This window comes from Hippoglossus hippoglossus, chromosome 11, assembly GCF_009819705.1.
Source record: "Hippoglossus hippoglossus isolate fHipHip1 chromosome 11, fHipHip1.pri, whole genome shotgun sequence".
NCBI classification, from domain to species: Eukaryota; Metazoa; Chordata; class Actinopteri; order Pleuronectiformes; family Pleuronectidae; genus Hippoglossus; species Hippoglossus hippoglossus.
Genome location: NC_047161.1, coordinates 6582095 through 6602964, shown reverse-complemented (window position 1 = coordinate 6602964; position 20870 = coordinate 6582095). Strand labels below are relative to the sequence as shown.

The 20870-nt window shown below is 45.8% G+C and overlaps 2 protein-coding genes across 3 annotated transcripts in view; one reads left to right on the top strand and one right to left on the bottom strand.

The window, feature by feature from the left end:
- Positions 1–412: 412 nt before the first annotated feature.
- dpm3 (dolichyl-phosphate mannosyltransferase subunit 3, regulatory) overlaps positions 413–20870 on the bottom strand; it is a 28986-nt gene continuing 8528 nt past the window's right edge. The window contains exons 4-5 of the mRNA XM_034600027.1: positions 9854–9860; positions 413–423 (exon numbers count right to left, since the gene is read on the bottom strand). The gene's annotated coding sequence lies outside the window, so the exon portion shown is untranslated. The remainder of the gene's footprint in view (positions 424–9853; positions 9861–20870) is intronic.
- On the top strand, positions 5928–20206 carry efna1a (ephrin-A1a). Of its 2 annotated transcripts, none has more exons than XM_034600024.1 (5): positions 5928–6264; positions 16916–17211; positions 18104–18169; positions 18279–18374; positions 18503–20206. In XM_034600024.1, exons 1-5 carry the CDS (start codon positions 6167–6169, stop codon positions 18913–18915), a joined length of 969 nt encoding a protein of 322 aa, XP_034455915.1. In that variant the 5' UTR covers positions 5928–6166; the 3' UTR covers positions 18916–20206. The 2 variants fall into 2 exon arrangements, with proteins under 2 accessions (XP_034455915.1, XP_034455914.1); XM_034600023.1 differs by having other exon boundaries at positions 5929–6264; positions 18103–18169; positions 18500–20206.

Genomic DNA, 20870 nt, shown 5'->3' with positions numbered 1-20870 from the left:
GACTCCCCGGACACGCTGTAAAGTCTGCTGACAGGAGGGAAGAGCTCTTTCCTTTCAGCAACAACCTGCGTCGCCGCTCTCCTCTCCTTCTGTCGCTTGTTTGTGGCGGCTCTATGGAGCTGCCCCTCATACATATTGAAGGGGCTTTTTGAGGAATCCACCAGTGTGCAGCTTCTTTTTTCCCCTCCTCCTCTCCCTATTTAAATTTGAGTGTCAGTCCCCCGCTCTCATTCTCCCCGCGTCTGTCTGTACTTTTTCATTCCACTATTCAATTTCCGTCTTTCTCACTCTCTTCCACCTGCCCACTTCGGTGTTAGGGCCCCCCCCCCCCTCCTGTTCTCACACCACTTAGCTCCAAATTTTTCTCTGCATGTTTTTTTTTTTTTAGCTTTTGTTTTGTAGATGAAAAAAGGCCTCTCATCTCTCAAAGCTTTCCCACCTCAACTCATACTCCTCGGTCTCTCTCCCCCACTCCAAATGTTTATTTTGGTGCGTTTCTGTTTTTCTCACTGTCTCCTTGCTTGAAATTATACCTTTAATGAATTTTTCAAACCTTTCCTTTCTGATCTCTCAGCTATTTTTCCTCAGACTGTCACTCCTGCTCCAAATTTCGCTCCAGTAAATACAGTAATAATCTATTTCTGCCGTTCTAATCATACTTTCCCTCACATCTGTCCGTCTTTATTACTTTGGCCCATCGTCTTCTCCGGCCTTGCTCTCGTGTCCTGCTCCCTGATCTTTGTGTTTGCAAGTTACTCCTCATCTTAACATCTTATTACATCTTGTGCCTCTCTGCGCTCCCTCCGTCCTTCTTGTTTGTTTCCTGTCTATTTCCATCGTTCTCACTCTCCCTCTTATTCATTTGGCATCCTTCCGTTTCTCCTCTGCACTCACTCTCGCCTCAAGTATATTTATGTTTACACACCGAGTCTCTTTTCACCTTTATTTTTTTTACACTTCTTTTCCTCCTTCATATCTCCTCCTCGTTATTAAACTTCCTGTGGATTTCCGTCTCGAATGCAGATTTTGCATTTCAGGGATGTGTGAGGTGGACTCACTCCTTCCAACCTTTTCCTGCATTTCCCCAGAGAGGAAACACTGCATGTTTCTGTTGTTTGCCAGTCACCTGCAATAGACTTTCTCTGACAGCACTAACTAGATTGTAAATGTGTGAGGGGGAAATGATGCATCACACCTCAGAAATTTTCAGTTTGCTCAAGGGAGGGAGCCACGTTTACGGGTCAGTAAATGTGCCATGTTTTTCTAATTACTGGCCCAGAGGTTTCCATGCATATTAAATCTGTGAAAACGGGTTTATTGTGACTGTAGCTACTTACAGACATGCATTGAAGGCCGGACATTTTCCTGAAGTTTTCAGGAGGGGCTGAATGTGACTAAGACAAAAGTTGCTAACTTACAAAAAAGAAAACAAAATGGCAGAATGAAAGAAACGCTGATGAATATGTAAACTTGGAAAGACAACGAGATTAAAGATGTTTTGACGATTAGGACAGACGCCGATATCGATGTGCTGTAAACTAAAACATGTGATTATCACTACTCAATTCAAACATTGTGTTATGGATTAGGGTTGACGTGTATTATGTTATGTTGTGATGTGCTGTGCTGTGCTGTGCTATGCTATGTTGTTTTATGCTATGCTGTGCTATGCTATGCTGTGCTATGCTATGTTATGCTGTGCTATACTATGCTTTGTTGTGTTCTATTTTGCTATGCTATGCTATGCTATGCTATGCTATGCTATGCTATGTTGGGTTGTGCATTGCTATGTTGTTATGTTATGTTATGATGTGCTATGTTATGTGATGCTATGCTATGTTATGGACTGTTATGTTATGCTGTGTTGTGCTAAATTATGCTATGTTAAATTGTGTTATGTTATGTTATGTTGTGTTGTTTTATGTTATGTTTTGTCCTGTTGTGTTGTGCTATGTTATATTATATGTTGTTGTGTTATACCTCTTCTTTCCTCTTTTCTCCTGCATCCTGCTACTTTGCATATTGTCCCTTATAAGAACATCTTTTTTTTAAGCCCCTCACTCTCATCTCGCACGCCTCCTCACTTTTGCTTTCATTCTTGGTTCTTACACTCCTGTTATCTAACATTGTGTTTGCATTTCTCCTCGAGCCTCCTCTTCCTCTTCCGCCTCCTTCTCAGCTGCTCTTTGTCTCCCAGTTTGGCGTGTATGGTGGTTAAGCAGGCGAACGTATTTGTGTCTGTGTGTGTGGGTGCGTCTCTGTGTGTGTGTATGTGTGTGTGCTTTCCCCAATGTCTAAGCACTGCGGCTGCCTGTCTCCCAGCGTGACATGTCACAGAATTCAGTCTCTGAACTCCGATCTCTCGGGTGACACACTGATCGGTGAATGTGGCCACGCATAATCAACCACCTCTTTGTTTACCTCTGATAATTAACCACAGCTAATTAGGAACTGGCACTTACCACTTCATCTCTTCACAGCAACGCTAGAGTTACTCACTAATTAGCTTTGTTTTGCTTTAAAATTGCTCCACCTAATCATTAACTGTGCTTTCTGTCGCCTTGGGAAAGGCAAAGAAAAAGAAATATCAACAGTTGCACCAGCGCATGAAGGCAAAAACAAGACCATGAACAAACTTGTTCTTCGCTGGCAGACAACTGAGGGAAGGAGGGTTATGCTGTCTTTACAAAGTCGCTCTATTTCATAAGCGGAGGTAGACCTGTGCAATGCTAATTACAGGAAACACTTCACTTCCATTGTTTGCGAAGAAAGAGCTCATAGGTTCAGGAACGACTCCTGCAGAGGAGGTGCATTGACTCACAATAGAGGACACAAACTAGGGAGGCCAGCGCAGTGAGCGACACACTGCACCGAGCACCGGTGGGTTGGGGGATTCTGTTTGGGGATGGGAACATTATGACAGTCTGTCATTAAACCTCTCATTTGTATTCACAGCAAAGGGCCCAAACACTTCTCCTGTAATGGCCACATTCGAGAGGAAGGAGGAAGAAAGTGGCAAAAGGCTTCAGCCGAAGATAAGTAGGCAACTCGATGCCTCTGTGGAAACCTGCTCAGGTGGAGGCGAACTGGAAAGAGCAGATTAGACTTGGTCTGAGAACGTGTTAAACACAGTTATTGTTTTTGTTCGGTGTAAGAGTGTAGCGTGCAGGTTGTTTCTGAACAGAGGCGGAGATTTTTTTCGTAGATTTTACTGGGAAACAAAATCCTGTGTTGTGATTTCTCCTTTCAGGATCACGGAAAGTGCAACTCCATGACATCATCTAATTACTCTGGTTGAGATGGTGGAAGAAAACAAATTATGGACGGTCGAGTTCCCATGCAGACATTAGATGGTTTTCCCTATCATTTTCCTATATCGTATTTTCGTGCCGCGGAACAGGCTCGGTGCAAATTCCGTCAGGGTTTGAGGTGAATAGGGTTGTGTTTATGTGCATGTGTGTCTATATTTGCGTCTATGCAGTCGTCCAAGCCAACAGAGATCCATGCATGTAAAAAAGAATACATACATCAGGGCGGATTCACTCCATCTTTCTATTTACTCATGCATTATTTCAGGTTAGTATGAAATTAAAGGTCTGCGCGTTTCCTGATGGAGTTTTGACATAAATGTCTGCGGTGCGGTGGAAGCTTTTCCACAACAAATTTTCAATTGCGATGCAAATGACAATTATGTCGTCCGTCCCTCTCACCTTCTTATCTTCCCACAGAACCAGAGAAAACAATCGGGAACTGAACGAGAAAAAAAAAAAACTGGATCCACCGGGACGAGCACTCTTCATGAATACAGAGCACATCATTTGGGATGACCTGCTTGACACCGAATAGCACACAATTACCATGTATATGTGCCTTTCTGTATTTGCACTGTTGGATCTGTAATGGTTTGTCAGTTTGGAGAGAATTCTTAAATGCAGATTGCGTAATACCGTCAATACTGAAATGCATGTAGGTCCTCTTGAGTCTGGTTCTCCTGCAGCAGATAACCAAAATAAAGAGTTTGTACATAAAGAGCTCGGTGAAATGGACGTGTGGGCGTCTCACTCCAGGTGATTATTCAAAGATAAGGACAACAGAGCACCGCAGCGTCAGACCCGGGTTAACAAGAATTGCAAACAGACATTATTCGTCGCTTTATCTGCTCGGAGCACCGGGTGAGTGGGAGTGATGGCGGCGTGACAATTAAATTGTCGGATAACGTGTGTTGACGTGCAATCAGCAGCCTCACCTGACACTTTAATTATCCGGTGAATCTATCAGACCGACTGTGAAAGCCTTGACCTTCTAAAGTTTCATCCATGTTCTGGTGGTTTAATCCAATCGAGGTGTGTTCTGTTGAAAGATAAATCATGATTGATTGAGTTCACTGCTAAATGCATTTCACTCCACTTTTACTTTTCAGATGAAGTCTTACATTGTGGTTACATCAGGAGAAACTTGCACAATCCATCAATGTCTTTCTTCAACATGGACCAACACTATTGTCCCTGCAGCGTTCACCTGATCACATCCCTGCAGCCACATGCCCGCAGACTCTGTGCTATTACATTCAATATGCAGAAAGCTTTTCCTTCTTCCTGCTTGTTTTTTCTTGTTTACTGTGATACCTTTGGAGCTGTTACACTGCTAAGCAGGCATAGCAAATGAAGTGCCATGTCAAGCAGAAGCAGGCCTGAAAACCCCCTCCGGCAGAATGGCTCACCAGGCTGAACGGGCAGCTCGGGGTCCAGATTACTCATGTCAGTGGAAGAGAAAATGAGAATCAGGGTTTGTATTTCAGAAGCTAATATGCTCCTAGTTGAATGAACAGTCTTTACATGTGTGATCATCTTTTCTTTAAATTTTTTAACAGTGTAAAGCCCTTTGATTAAACGCAAAGATTTGCATACTGTGACAGTGGCCGCTAAATGCCTGCGCTCGCACAAAGGCCTCATTGAAAACCTGTTGGATAAAAACACCACCTTCAGTGCAAGAAATCACTGTGCAAACACACAGGATGTTGCCCAACCAGTACTCGAGCGAGGGGGGTGCACTTGAATGATAGATAAGGAGTGTGGAGAAAAACTTAACTCGCTCATGGGCGGATGACAGAATCTGGAGAAACAGCATAATGTTATCGCTTTGCAAATACTGTGAAGTTAGTTTTTTTTGCGGCTTGTAACGTTCAGAGCTCATTTGTAAAGTACCAGTGAGCTGTTTTATTAACTCTATATGTATTTAGTCTGTTTTTTTTTATAAAGGCTTCAGGCATATTACAGGGAAGGGTTATAATGCCTGGTTTTTAAACTGGTTTCTATGGATGTTGTTTGTTTTCTTTCATGTTATCTTTGAAATTTTCTTGTTTTGTTTCATTCCCTGTGTACTTTTTACAGCATTTTGTAACTTTGTTTCGAAAAGTGCAAGATTTTTTTTAATGTTTTTTGGATTGCAGTATATGGTTGAACAGGTTTTTTTTTACTTCCTGTGGGAGTTTGATTTACATGTAAGCAAACAAGATAAAAAATGATAATATGAGGAAATGATGAACAATTGATCAACACTTTATTTAAAAATTAAAGCTGCTTCTAGAGTTATTTGTAGAAAACGTGTAATACATTATAGCTTATTATAGGACAACATTCATACTTAGGGATCTGCTTAATGTTTATTCAATTTAAATAAATCCACCACGCAGTGTGATGAGGTGACTGTAAACACCTTCAACAAGTGCCTGGGATGTAATATTTCTAAATTCTGTAAATCACAGTAAACACGTGTTAAATATATTTTCGAGGCTCATGAATACATGACGCTGTAATGTTGTGAACAGGAGCTCGCGTCTCTCGGACAGCCCTCTGATTGGTCCTCTGCGGCATGGGGGGCGGGGCTCGCGACTGTGGGCGTTTCACAAAACCAGGCTCCACGCACCTCCAGCTTCATTCACTACGGATTTGACGAGTTGTCGCGACCTCTCTGCAGTTTTTCACTTCTCCAAAGAGTTGACTTGCTTTTTATTTTGTTTTTGTGCGTAAAGTGCGCGCAGTGCTCCAGGCGCGCGGATCAACCTCTTCTCGGTTCAACTTTTAGTTTTCTTTGCTTTTAATACAACCCCCCCCCCCCCCCCCAGCTGAGTTGCGTTTCCTCTCGTGCACGCTTCCTCTCCTCCACCATGGATTGGGTTTGGATTGTGGGCTTCGCAGTGAGCGTGTGCGCCTGGTGTGCGTCAGCGGAGCGGCACAGCGTCTACTGGAACAGCACGAACCCAAAGTAAGCATCTGTTGAATCTGCGTTTTTTCTGATTTTAATCCCGTGCATTCGAACCCAACCCCTGCAGCCACTTCTTTACGCATCGTTGCAAAACTAACACGTCTAATATGAATCAAAGACAATCGGTGAGGATCACTGTTCAGATGCGTTTGTGCGGTTGCAGCTTCATGCATATTCAAGGCTGTGGTGATGATAAATTTGTGATGGAGGCAACTGCCTGTTGTTGTGATGATAATTCAGAATAGTTGCATGGGAGTCTCTCTCTCTCTCTCTCTCTCTCCCTCCCCCACCTCCCCATCCCTGCCTCTCAGGGCTCGAACCTGTTATTATGCTTCTGTTTACCTGCAATACTTTGTCTAACCTGTTCAGATTTTATCCATTTCGCAATCTCTCTCTGTGTGTGTGTGTGTGTGTGTAGCTGTACTACAGGATGAGTTACATCAGGTTTTTGTGATCTGTTTATCTTGCTGAAGTGACAGTGAGCTGGAGGAGCAGCTCACTCTCTGGAGGGAAGGAAGAGAAATGCAGGGACTTTAATTTGGGTGTTTTTTTCTTTTTTCTGTGGAGCTCACTTGTTCATTTAAGGGGGGGGGGTATGATCTATGATTTCTGTTTCCTCCTCTTGACTCACGTACGGCATGTAATCATTTTTCATCATTTGCTACAAGTCTGGGAATTTGTGCTATTTTTCTGCAGTTGCGCCTTCATTCATGAGATTAATTATTCAACAGGGAGGGCTTACATTTCTTCCTGGCAATGTTTTTTTTGGGAAGAGTGGATTTTACAGGCCTGAATCACTGCACAACATGTTGAAATATCTGTTGCAATATCCTCCACATCTGACCAAGAGGCCTGGAACCTCTGTGTGGAGAGGTGGGAGGTTGCCGCATCCACTAAATCAAGAGATATCGCATTGGGGGGTTTCAAACGTGGCTGTCGGGGAGACATAGAGTGTTCATATTTCAGGTGGTAAGACGAGTAATAATGGCGTTTGACAGAGACAGAGGAGGTAACTTGAGAGCTGCCCAGTAGGTCACGCTGTGGGAGAGAGATGGATTGCTCAGGGAGGAGAAATTGGAGCTGAAATTGTCGGGGTTAGGGGCCATTCGGCATAAGTGGGGGTCAATTAGAATTATGGTTGATGATGGCTGGGGCGAAAAGGCTCACGGTAGGGGAAGGGTTAGGTTTACACACCACAGATGAACTTCTGCACGCACCCACACACAGACGGGCAAGCACAAACAGAGACTCCTGGCACACAATCACCAGCCAGGACGCTCAATCACACACACACACACACACACACACACACTGACACCGTCCAACTCAATCAGTGTGTGCAAACACATGTCTGGTCTTGGTTTTGAAACACCTAGATACGCAAAGTATTCTCTCAGACGCTCACACTCGAGCGCCATCTCTCCTCTCCCGAGCTCCAGTGCGGTTAAAACTACAGCATTTACTGTTCTCAGAAAGGCCGTAATTACAGCGACAAAGCCTTTCACTGAAAATCAGAATGAAGTCAAAGTCCCCAGATGGAAAAGGCGTTTTGCTGTGTCCCTGCTGCGGAACGACAGTAATCATTCCTGTATATATACTTGTAATCCGTCCCTTTGCACTTGCTATTTTTTTCCGGATGACTGTGCTAAATCTCTCCCTTTGGCTACTCTTAATCCTGTATTCCCAGAAAAAGCACCGACATTCTGAGATGTTTTTCTCTTTCTAATTCGGTACTTTTCATCTTTCCCGGCAAGCTGCTCTCCCCCTCGACCTGTTACTCGACAGACGTCCCTCCCGAGATCTCTCTCCCTCCCTTTTGTTTCTTCAGCCTCTTCCATCCCACTGGTCAGGAAGCTGCCGTTAATCAAATCGATCACAGATTGATCACTTGTGGCGCAGGCTCATTTCCTTTTTCCTCACTGTGTCGACACATGCGCAGCTGCCCTGCTCACCACTCACTTGTGTGTGTGTGTGTGTGTGTGTGTGTGTGTGTGTGTGTGTGTGTGTGTGTGTGTGTGTGTGTGTGTGTGTGTGTGTGTGTGGGTGTGTGTGTGTGTGTGTGTGTGTGTGTGTGTGTGTGTGTGTGTGTGCTCGTGCTCGCGCTCGCTCGCTCGCCTTGGGGCCTGCTGACTCCCAAGGTCGTATCTGCCTGCACTTTAACGACTGCTTTGTTTCAGCGCGAGTGAAATATATTCCCAACAGTGTGTGTGTGGGTTTCAGTACTTCCTGACCTTTTGCGTTGCTGTTGTGTTTGTAACCTTTAGTGTCTGATTAACTGCGTGCACAGATTGATTCCCAGAGAAAGAGGCTCACCGGCGTTGCCTAGTCAGCTGGGGTCCCGGCGTGCCAGTGTGCGTACGTGTCTTGTTGTGAAGGGAGTGACTGTGCCGGAGCTCGCTCACATGTGCAACAATGCATTCAAGTGACTCACACGCTCTGATACACATTACCCCACATCCACACACTCACACACACATGAGCCACACAGTTGTGATTGATGTTAACATCGTCCCAGGAGCCCTATGGACTCTACAACTCTAACGTGAGGAAATAATTTGCTCTTTCACTCCTTTCCCTCTTCTCCTCGCTGACAGAGCATGAGTCGACCACCACCACCCCCTCCTCTTCCTGCTCCTCCACCTCCTCCTCTTTGTACCTGTCTCTCCCTCTCTCCAGCACCTCCCTCCCCCTCCTCTTGGCCAGGTTCCCTTTTCTCAACTTGGTTCCGTGGTCTGCAGCTCGGTGAATCTGTTAACTGTTTCATGGCTCATGCTCACACACACGCACATCTGATAGAACGTCTGTTTATTTTCACTTCTTTATCTCTTCGTCTTCGTAACCACCGTCTCTGTTATCGTACCACATTTTTTAAAACGAATCCAATCTAATTCCCAAGTCTTAACTTTGCTGTTTTTTCCATGAGCTCTTTGATTCTGATAAAAATGCAGCATTCACTTGCAGGTTGTTTTAGCCCACCATTTCTGGAACAGTGATTTTATTTGATTACCTTTTCCAAAGAGGTTATACCCCCCCCCGTGTTTGTTTGTGAGCATATTGCTCAAAAACTACTGGACTAATTAGCGCAAATCTGCTGAAAGAATGCCATATGGGTCGGGAGGAACCCATTTAAGTTCAGGGCGGATCCAGGAATTTTTTTAATCCCTCTTTCTAACATTGCTAGATAAGGCATCTTTTTGGACAGTTTTACTGATTTCCCATTGGAATTCATAGATCTTGACGAAAACCAAATCGGACATATTTATGAGACTGATGCGTGTTTGCAATTTAGTGCAGCTTGATTGAATTTAAGGGGGACGAATTGTGCTGTTCTGCCTCAAATCGGGGAGGTATTGGAGCTATGTTTCACCCACATGGAGCATTTTCTCGGTCTTTATCCGACCAGTATGGGTGTTTTTAGGATACTTCCTATACAAATTGGGGAAGGGTCTTTACAGCGAGCCACAGAAAGAGAATAGTAACTGGTGTGACTGATTGGGGGTCGGAGTTCACTATGTGATGAAGTGGCACAGCCTCTATCAGTCTGTCAGTCATTCTGTCACGCCGGCGGTGCCTGAATACTGGCTGCCACTCAGGCCGGCCCCTCTTCACACGGCTGTGGCTCTGCCTCTGGGAAACTGTCTTTCCCCATTCCCTCCTTCACCAGCTTTTATCTCAACTTTACAAGCTGTCCCTTTTCAGTCTATTATTTCCTCACCTCCAACTCTGGCTCTTGGGAAAGGAGGGAAGCAGGCTAAGAGGTGTGGAATTTTTTTATCGTCCTTGGCACCCATGGCAATCCGTCACAAGGCACTTTGCCCTTTCCTTCACGCTTTCTCTCCCTCGCCTAAAGCTTTCTTCTCCTACATCCCCATGAAAAGACACTCCAGTCTTCTCAGCAAACCTTTTCCCCTCTTCCTGGTCCTTTCACTTGTCCGCCTGTCGTCCAGCGTATTCTTCTCCGCTCTGGAGTGCCATCGCTGAAGCAGTGAAAAGAGGTTGAGCCAGTGTGAAAAAAAAACGCAGGACAGAAATTAAATGAAGGAAAAACAAACGTGTAGGAGTAGGTTCAAATGTCTGTTTGCATTCCACGTATTTGAGCGTGTGGATGCCGGAGAGATGAGAGATAAGACTGGGTCGTCTCACTGTGATCTCCGAGTAATCTGAACCGAAGCTACTTTCCTGGGAAAAGCAGCCAGGTTTCCCACTTCAACCTATTAATCCAGCCTTCGCTCTAAACCCACCGCAGCCCCTTCCCCCTCCTCCGCTCGGTCGTCATTCTCTTCAGTGAACTCTTTAAATCTGTTTCCATCTTTCTCTCGAATCATCTGTGCCCCCTCTCCTCCCACCACACTTAATCTGTTTTGTAATCTGTCTGGTGAATTCAATCTGGGGGGAAAAATAGTCGGAGAGATTTCCAAACGGATGATAATCGGCTCAATGATCACTGCAGTGTGTTTATGATCTTTCTTGTGTCTGTAAGGAGACTTTACCTCGGTGACAGTATTGACCCAGAGGATATCTTCACCTGGTTCAATATCCCTGCGAGGTTGTTGTAGCGCCGCAGTACTTATCGACTGCACTAGACAGTGAATACAGGCCAAAGGTCTTAACTTCCCGAAGGCGTGCTGGTGGTGTTAGCAAGTCTGCACGCTGTCTGCTGTGTGTTTCCCTGTGAAGTGCGGCTCTTCATGCTACGTCTTTTCCCGGGAAAACAGCGTATCCTGTCTGCACAATAAACAATACAGTTCTCACACACCAACACACGCCAAGACCGTAAAAACGCCTGGACTCCCGCAGGGGTCGATTGAATTTCCCAGACTCGTTTTGAGGAGTGAAGAACTTGAAGTGAGTGGATTAGGAGTCATTATTAGTGAGAAGTGGGTTTTCTTATGAGGGGTGTGCTGAACCGTCGAGCCCGGAGGAGGATTTTGGATCACACATGCCACTCTGTCAAATCTCTCTCTGTCTCTATTTCAGATTCCCCTCTGATCAATGTCAACCCTGCCAGCGTTTCTCTGACCCCTGCCCATCCTCGTGCCTCTTCCTTATCTACGCTGCAGACTTCCCCTGCTCCTTCCCACTCTTCCCCTCCTCTCTTCCCTGCTTCAATCACACTTAAAAGCAGAAAGGAAGAGCACACAGATTTAAGATCACACTACAATTATGAGGAGAGCCTGCACAATCGTTCTCATAGTGTGTGTGAGGGGAGACGTACAGAGTGTGTGTGTGTGTGTCCTCCAGACTTGTTTGTCGAGTCCGGTGACATTCAATGTCATGTGTTTAGATGAGGAAGAATCAGCCAGCTAAAGTCAGATAATATCTCTGAAAACGAAGCATTGTGTTTGTTGTGTTGTTTAAATAAGGGCCATTGTGTAAACATTTGTTTTTGCTCTCGCCTTTTTTTTGGGATCTGTTTGTTGAAAGTCTAGTGTGTACACATGCACCGCACAGCAAATACTGCTTCCCCCTAGAGGCCGGTTTTATTTAAACCATTTTGAGGACCAGATATCTGTAAGCAAGAGCTGCTGCTGCTACTTCTTTCCTACATTTGGAAATCAATTTAATTTAACCGAGGCCTGCGCCAGCATTCCCCATGGGATTCATTAGGCAACAAACTCGGACTATGTTTGTGGGGGGAGAAGAACACGGGGCACAACAGCAAAATCCAGAGAAATTGATTTTTGTGCGCAGAAATTTGCCTTCTGAGGAATGTGATGTCATTGGTGACCTTTCTGCTCCGGCCCTTATAAGATACAAATGGCTCATGGGACGGTGTGGGACAGTTGGAAAGAGCATATGTATTCATCTAAGCCTCCTTAGTGCAGTGGACTCAGCCAATTATTTCTCTGCTGGACTTAAAGCTTTGTCATTTTGGCAAAAAAAAAGGAGCCTGGCGAGTTCAGTCAGGATTGCTAGCGGAATGACCAATGATCCAGAGAGACAAAGGTTGAATGGCGGGACGGGGGGAAAGCTGATTGAGACGGATGACGAAAAGTCACACGGTGCGATGAATGAAAGGCTGGAATATTGTGTAAAAAGGGAGGAGCTAAAAGAGTTAGACCATATTTGTTTCTATGGCGACCCCCGGCATACCCACACCGCTTTGTGCTCGGATCTGCAAACAGTGGGTCAGGAAGTTGCATATTTGGAATACCACCAGGAAAGGTTCCGATTGGTTCAGCAAGTTTGGGATGAGGGGGGAGGGAGGGACAGAGTTGACATGAGGATCTGGTTTGCTTATTGAGCGATGAAAGACGGACAGAGAGTGGGAGGGGGTCGGCCGACATTGATGGATGAATGGACGGACGGATGAAACAAAGCGAGTTTGAGCAGTAACGTTAAACAGCGCTGCTTAACTTGGCTGGCGATGAGCCTCAGATGAGCTCTGATGTGCCACCGCCCTCGTGGAGTCACGTAGCTTTCACAGACACATGTAGAAAGAAACAGCTCCCTTTACGTCCAGTGTCGTTAATTATACTGTCAACACATCTCACTTTCCCCTCTGCGACAATGGACACACTTACACACACACACACACACACACACACACAGTCATAGTCACTGTGTCTCTTTCAACTCCAAAACTCCAGTGTAAAGGAGTAATACCCCAGAACAATAGAGAAAAAACAGCACCACCCTGCCTGTCTCACCCCTCAATCTGTACCCAGGGCCCCGGCCCCTGCTCTGGGCCTCGCTGTCCACTCTAAGCCCCTGTATTAAGCAGGGTCTGGTGCTGATGAATGGACCCAAGCTCAGCTTCTGGTCAACCCAATAATCCGGGCTTGAACCAGCCGATTAGGTGGTCCCCACATTCCCGTTCACCCATCTGTGACGTCGGCCGGTCACCTTGTGGGTCACATTAGTAGCATGTGTGAAACAGGAGGAACACGATCATGTGCTCCTGGTGACTGTGTGGGCTCCAGGTGAGTTAGACCCGAGCCCCTGTTTTTAGATGCAGTGGTCAGATATGTGCAGTTTGTCCTGCGACGGCCTTTATGGACTTTTAAATAGATTATCGATCTTTAGAGAGAATCATTCCCGTCTGTAGAATAAAAAATGCACAAGGCCGCTCCTTGCTGACTGCCGTCGCACAAAAATTCTCCGGTGCTGACTTGGCGGTAGTCCGACCTTTTGATCCACATCGCGGCCCCTTTCGCTTCTGAGGTCCAGCATTCCACAGGGCGATAGAGTGCAGAGATGAGAGGATGATGGATGGATGAAAGGAGGGGGCAGAGGTGGAGAAGAAAGCAAAACGCTGGCCGGAGAGATTAAAGAAGGGAGATTAGACTCTTGCTCCTGAAGAGGCTTCAATAAATCAGGAATTCCTTCTTAGGAAAGGAGGAAGAGGGACCGGGAACAGTCTGTAGGCGAGTTTTCACCAGATTGTGTAATCACACACACACACAGTTCATTATTGACATTCATTATCTACCTTATCACAACCGAAACACACTCCCAGATTCCTCAGAGCTCTACAGACACAACACAAACACACACACACGCACACTCCAACATAAACAATTTAAATATCTCAGAGACACAGACACACAAACCTCTCCGCATACCTGCCATAGTTCCACAAATCATCCTCGACAAGAGAATACGACAACTCCTCAACGCTGTTACTTCAAGCTGCGTCACTGTCACCGAAATAGAGCATTCTGGGATAAACGACGGGCATAAATCAACACAGCCTATTGACGCAGAGAGAGAAACAGTTTGCAGTGAGGGAAATGACAAAGGACGCACACTGAGGGAGACAGAGAGGATTTTGTCCGCTAAAGTGGTGGTGGCATGATTTGACTTTGTTAGCTAAACCTTCTCACACCAAGGGCCGGAGCGTCTCTTTGAACCGCGTCGCTGCAATCAGTTAATTAAGCCGATGATGTGGAGCGTTTCAATGGCGGGGTGTTAGAGGGGAACAAAAGGCAGCGGGATAATTAAAACTATTTGCCATTAATAAAAAAAAAAGGTGCTAGCCGGCCTCCTCGGGTGCGTATTCAGCCGCCGTCCTCCGCTAAGTGAGGTATTCCATCAGCGCCGTGAATAGAGACGCTGTATGAAACGGTGGCATTGATGAAGCAACTGTAGCACTCAAACAGAAACACTCACTGAGAGAAACTTCAAAAGCCATTCCCAACTCAAGGCCTTTGACCCCCCCTCCCCGCCCTCCCAAAAAACCCCCACCCACCCCTCCCACACCTATTCATGCCCTCTGCACCCCTCCCAAACTCTCGGCCTAAAGGGGCTGGGAAGTGGGTAGCAGGAGAACATAATTACCCCCCTCCAGGGCAACTTTAATACCCTTTTTTGTGTTTTAATTGGGCCCCCCTTCGACCCCCTTTTGATGAACACATTGGGACCATACCACGACCAGTTTGTAATCAGGGCTCAGGGTGAGGGAGGGGACTCGGGTGTCGGGGGTTTGCAGGGGGATGATAACTCTGTCAGGCAAAAGGCAGACAACAGTGTTTGTTCAATAGTGTTGTCGATTCGACTAGAATTGAAAGTGGCAGGGGGGGAAAAAACACTTCAGCACCATTCTGGTAAACAGAGCGTGGCAGGCAAACGGCAGATAAGCACTAAGCCGTCTAGACCTCTGCGAAATTATAATTATTGCTCTCGACCCCCATAAAGTTGGCTGGAGCTCCGCTACTATCAGCACAGTTTAGATGGAAGTTTCATCAGTGCAATAAAAAAAGGCGCTTGTTTTCCGACAGGGCCGCGTTGCTGTTGTAACGGTGTTGCCGGCTAATCGGGTCATCAGTATTGAGGGAATGCAGTCAGGCGGAGAGGGGTAAAGGGGAAGGGGAGGGGGGAGCAGGAGTCAGGCCCCGGTGGTTTGGAGCCACAGCGTCTGTCCTTTCACCGGGGGGGTACCAGGGAGACCCCTGGCAACAAACAACAACACCGGCTAACGAGAGACGGGGGCCTGCGCCTGTTCACTTTGATCGTTAGTCACACATATGGACCTTGTCAAACAAACTCAAACTCCCCCAAATGTTTCCTTGTTGGATTTTATGAGAAAACACCCGCTTCCTCTCAGAAAAGGGAAAGAAATGTCAGTTTAGCACAACACAGAACTAACTCGGTGAGATCTGTAGCTCTGATTAAAGAGCAGCCAGTAACTTAACTCGCACTGTTCTGGCCGCCTCTTTTTTTTGTTGAACTGCTGAAAGCTTTGCTGCCCCGTGCATGTATTGATTGCAAAAGCAACAAAACCTTATATTGGACACACATTCTCCTGGTGTGTTGTGAAAATATTTAAGGCTGTCAAACGTCATCCATTCCCAGGGAACCCCTGGTGATCCAAAACAGTAGGAGATAGTAAAGTGATAGTCATCGCATGGGAGCCCAGTACCAGAGGAGGAGGTGTGTGTGTCTCTTGGTTGTTGATAGATGGGAATTACTGGGAATTGTGTGTGTGTGTGTGTGTGTGTGTGTGTGTGTGTGTGTGTGTGTGTGTGTGTGTGTGTGTGTGTGTGTGTGTGTGTGTGTGTGGTGTGTGTGTGTGTGTGTGTGTGTGTGTGTGTGTGTGTGTGTGTTGCTAGTGGCCAGCTAGAGCTCCAAGCCAGTGATAGATGGCTTTGGCTGAGAGGAGAGCATTAGCTGTGAGCCGCCCACGGAGCGGTCACTCAGTCCGGAGGAAGGGGACAAAGCTTGAAATACCTTTTAAGTGACGATTCCCTGGAGATAAACTCATAATATCGCTGAAAGAAAAATCCAAAGGGGGAGAAGGAATTATGGGCCGTTGGGATACAGCCAATTTAACCTGCCTCGAGTGCGGGTTAACTCGGCCGTATCAACGGTTTTCTGTGAGTGACTCTTTGCACTCGGGTCTGAAGACGAGAGGGAGGAAGTGTAGTTTACTTAAAGACCGTCGTAAAGAGGGTGGAGGAGCAAAGGGAGGGAGGGACGGAGGGGAGGCAGACAGTCTGACTGTCTCTCTGTATTTGTAATGAGAGGGAGTTTGGGAGGAGGCGGTTGCACACTCGTGTTGTGTTTGTCTGCGTGTCACTCTGAACCTAATGAATGGGTTAAAACGTATATGACCTTTTATTTTTAACCCTGTGTCGAGTAAACTCAGGTGTGTTACTGCTTCTCTGGAGACGCAGTTGTCATTAAGGAATCTGCCTCCCTCTCTTTGGGTGGGTGTGGGTAATGGTGGGTGTGTGTGTGTGTGTGTAGCCCTGCAGTTGTCGATACTCATCTCCTGTCTTGCCAGGCTAACTGACTGCTAATGTTTCTCTGTAAACATCAATCAACTCCTGTGGGACAAGGGATCAATGTGCACTCACTGCTAACTCTCAGCAGCAGCAGCAGCAGCAGCAGCAGCTACACTGGTCACACGTTCATCCATATTTATGCGCATGTTCTCTTCAGCTCACTCTTCGCCTTATTGCGTTTTCCCTCTTTATTCCTCTCCGACACACATGTACCTCACACACAACCTCTCTCTCTCTATCTTGTTCTATCTCACATTCCCAGACCTCTAAGTCTTTCCTCTGATTTCCCTGTTGTACACCGGCGTGCAGCCGATCAATATATAATCACAGGTTTTGAGGCTTATATTTATTACCGCTCCAATGCTATAACCATGGTTATCAGTCTCCTGCCACCTGCGTAACCCCGCTCTGCCTCCTCCCTCCAGGTTCCTATGGGACGACTACGCTGTGGAGGTGAAGCTCAATGACTACCTGGACATTGTCTGCCCCCATTACCCCGAGGGCGAGGTGCCCTCGCTGGATGCTGAGCGGTACGTGCTCTACATGGTGGAGCTCGAGGACTACGAATCCTGCAAACCCCAATCGTACGACCAGATGCGTTGGGAGTGCGGCCACCCGTTTGCCCCTCACGCCCCTGAGAAGTTCTCTGAAAAGTTCCAGCGTTTTACTCCGTTTACTCTGGGAAAAGAGTTCCGCCAAGGAGAAAGCTACTATTATATCTGTAAGTATAGCTTTCACTCAGATCTTCACTGCCTTCACGGTTTTCCAATGTTTGCATGAGAGTCTGCAGCCCCAGTTGCAGCTCTGAGATAAATGCTAATGTTTCCAAAGTTTCCCATATTCAACATTTTAGTTTAGAATGATCTCATTTGCTGATGGCAATGCCATAAGTTTTGGAGGTTGGTCATAAACCAAAGTGTTGAACAAATAAAAGGTTTGACCTAATGATGACTTGAAATATTACAATTCAGCCAAATACTAAATTTAAGGGCAATCAATCCAAGACATTTCAGACAAAACCACAACTCAATGGTGGCATAAGAGGAAAAGGGGGCAACAATTCATAATTTGGGAATTTGTCCCTGGAGTGAATGCCGATTGTATCCATTCCCAAAATCCAGATGTTAGTGGGTAGTTTGACAGTGGAAAAGGGGCTTGACACTGACCGATCGGCGACCTTTCGTAATTGCCAGCCCTACATCCATGCTTCTGAAAGTCTCCACTCTGAACAAGTCTTAAGCACGGCGGAGTTGGGTGGTTTTTGTATTCTAGATTTCCTCGGTCGTCTCTTTGAAGCTTCTCACGGACATAAACCGGGGTGCCGCCTCAGTTTGCCAATTTTATGCAACACTCCAATCTTGCTAGAATGTGACCACAGAGAGTTAGCAATGTTGTCACCCCTGACCATGGCTGTAATTAGCTAAACGGCAGGACAAGACACACTTCGCCTGGTCACAGATGGCGTCCTGAATCTTTGTGCCTGTGTCTGCTGCCAAGTGTGGTGTGTTTGTGGTGTCTGTGTGTGCAGGAGAGGTGGATTAAGGGGCCAGGGTAGGATAAGTGCATAAGTTAGGATGTTTAACACTTGTGTTGTTGTTTCCCGTCCCTGCAGCCAAAGCCTTTGCATCACCACGGACAAGAGTGCCTCAGGCTCCGTGTGGACGTCGTAGCTGCTGATGGTAAGTGTAACCAACCCCCTGGCTGTGAGGCGAACTGCACAGTCACCTCTAATAGTCATGTCTGGCTTTTGCAGCATGGATAACTGATGGCATTCTTCTTTTCTTCCAGGCTCCCAGGAGGCCAGAGTTGCTAAAGGAGGCACAGGTGGGGCCACAGTTGGAGCCGGGGGTGGGGTTCACAACCCCTCCAACAGATTGCCTGCAGGTATGTTGACCACCCCTGCTCCTTTCTAATTATACCTGACCTCAGAACAATGCAGGTACATTCAGATTAACGTCGGGGTGTAAATATGTGGTAGTAATGTGTCTTCTTTATCTCCCATCTTGAAGCAGATGACCCGGTGGTAATCCTGCCAGATGTCCAGAAGAGCGTACGGACGAACTCTGCAGTGGCAGCTTCATCCCTCTCAATCCTCTCATTGCTAGTCCCATTTTCATTACTTGCTATTGTTGCACTGAGGGGACATGAAACGACTGCTGTTGGCGGACCTTTTTTTTTTCTTTCAGGGACTACAATGAAGAAAGTCCGTGGGATGAAACCACTGACTCAAAAAACAGTTTTCATGCCCAGTGCTGGCCACAGGGTAGTTTCTTTTGTTTTTTGTGCTTTGCAAAGCATGGACATCGCAGACTTGCGCAACATGTGCCGAGAAACTCTAAAGCATTTGAGTGTGCTTTGTCTTATTTTTCAAAAGGTGACTGAATGTTTTTTTGTTTTTTCTTGGAAAAAACCAAGCTCTCCTTGATTTGTACTTTGGTCACATGCACCTCTTTGATGATAATCCCAGAACAAAATATGAAGAAGTGGAGGAGATGCCGAAAAACAATCAAGCACAAAGACACAACCCGTTAGATAAAAACTTCAGATGGACATTTACGGAAAAGTAATCTCTTACCCTTTTGAGCCAAAGATCAGTCATCTCTCCAACTTGTACACTATTCCACCTTAGTGTCGTGTACTATTTGTTGTATTGTTCTGTAGCGGTATGGAGTTGCATTGACGTCCCGGGTGATTACTTTCTCTAAATGTAGCATTGACACACGGGGCTGCTCTCATCACAACCATCCTTTTTTTTTGTACACTCGAACCATGTGCTTCTATACTGTAGCACTAATTCTGCACAGTAATGACACACACACCACACACTGACGCTCTGTAACACATGGAAACACACAACATTGAGCTGTGTTACTTGTACATTCTGTGAAGATAATTTATAGCATTTGCAGCTGGGACGTTTTACTGTAAATACCATGAACTTATGAAAGGAAATGTTTACTGTCGCCAGCGAGGGGGAGAGGAGTGAGGCGTCGTTCTCTCTCTTTCTCCTGGTAGAGTTTTGTACTTGTGTGAAAGGAAAAAAAACGTGCGTATTGAGGTGAGAGGAAAGAGAGTGTGTGCGAGCTGCGGAGCGATCGATCGTAAGCATGACGAGACAAAATGTTTTTCTGCCAAAAGCAAACACTGAGATGTTGTGCGTATCACAGAGAGGCCGGACTTTTCTGGTGGCTGGATCTTGCTCCTGTATTGGTTCAACCGTCTGACACGAAGAGCTGGTATCATTTTCTTTTTTTTTTACCTGTCTATCACGGTGCTGCCCTTCATGTAACCAACACCAGGCAAAAAGTAGGCAAAATCAAAACAAAAAAAACACACACCACACACAAGGTGAAGCAATCAGCTATTTAGACTTTTGTAATAACATCACAATTTTTTTGTATGATTTTAAAAAATGTTAGAGTCACCAGTTCGCAGACGACAAGACAAGGCCTCCAAGCGAGACGCCGAGCACATCTTCACCTGACAGGCTAGCTTGATCAACGAAGCACAACAGTGTATGACTACCATTGAAGTCAAGTCTTTTTTTTATCCGAATCCTTGTTACCTGATTTTGTACATCTGTAAGTAAAAAGACGTGTATGATATGTACATATATAAATATATATATATAGAAGATTATATGAAAGACCTGTTTGATAAATATTCTAAATGTGAACATTTCATGTGAAATAAAAAAAGATATTTTTGGAAAACCAGATCAGCTTTCTTGTGATTATTTTACTGAGACATGAGGCGTGATTACTGGAGCATAGTACGGCTGGCATGGGTCAAGGGTGGGCAACGCTTCCTGTGTGACCAAGAGCACATTATTCCTTGTTTTGTTGTATTCTTGCAAGCGGTGAAAGTTTTCAAGGTGGTTTCCTGCATTCTGTGGCCTGTCCTGAAGTAATTTGTCTGAAGGCCTATTGATCTGTTGTGTCAGAGGGTTTGAATCAGAGTCAGACTGCCTCTCCAGCATCAACAAAATAAAGTTTAAATGCAGCTTTTAACCAGGAGCAACAGTTTAAAAGTGTGTTACGGCCATTTTTCTCACACAGTGTTTATACCCTCATATTTCGATGTCATGATGTTGTCGAGATGTGAGTTACTATGATGCAAGGCCAATGGTCAGCCTGTATGTATCTTAAGCATGAATAAAATTGTGCAGGCAATCATGATTTATCCTGAAGAGTGTTAATAAAGATGGACGACCTCTCACAGTCCAGAAATGAAGCCAAAGTACCCAGGTTAGTGACGCTAGCATCTTGCGCATTTGGAGCCAGCCGGGCTAGCGAACGAGGGATAGAGTCATGGTATCAAGGCGATGAACGCACTCAACCATCTTTTTATAGCATCATATAATTAATGAAAACCAAACGT

Bases quoted from the DNA above. Each gene is read 5' to 3' on its own strand.
- efna1a (XM_034600024.1), top strand. From the start codon at position 6,167: ATGGATTGGGTTTGGATTGTGGGCTTCGCAGTGAGCGTGTGCGCCTGG. The intron at 6,265-16,915 runs GTAAGCATCTGT...TCCTCCCTCCAG, and splicing joins TGGAACAGCACGAACCCAAA to GTTCCTATGGGACGACTACG. The intron at 18,170-18,278 runs GTAAGTGTAACC...CTTTTCTTCCAG, and splicing joins GGACGTCGTAGCTGCTGATG to GCTCCCAGGAGGCCAGAGTT.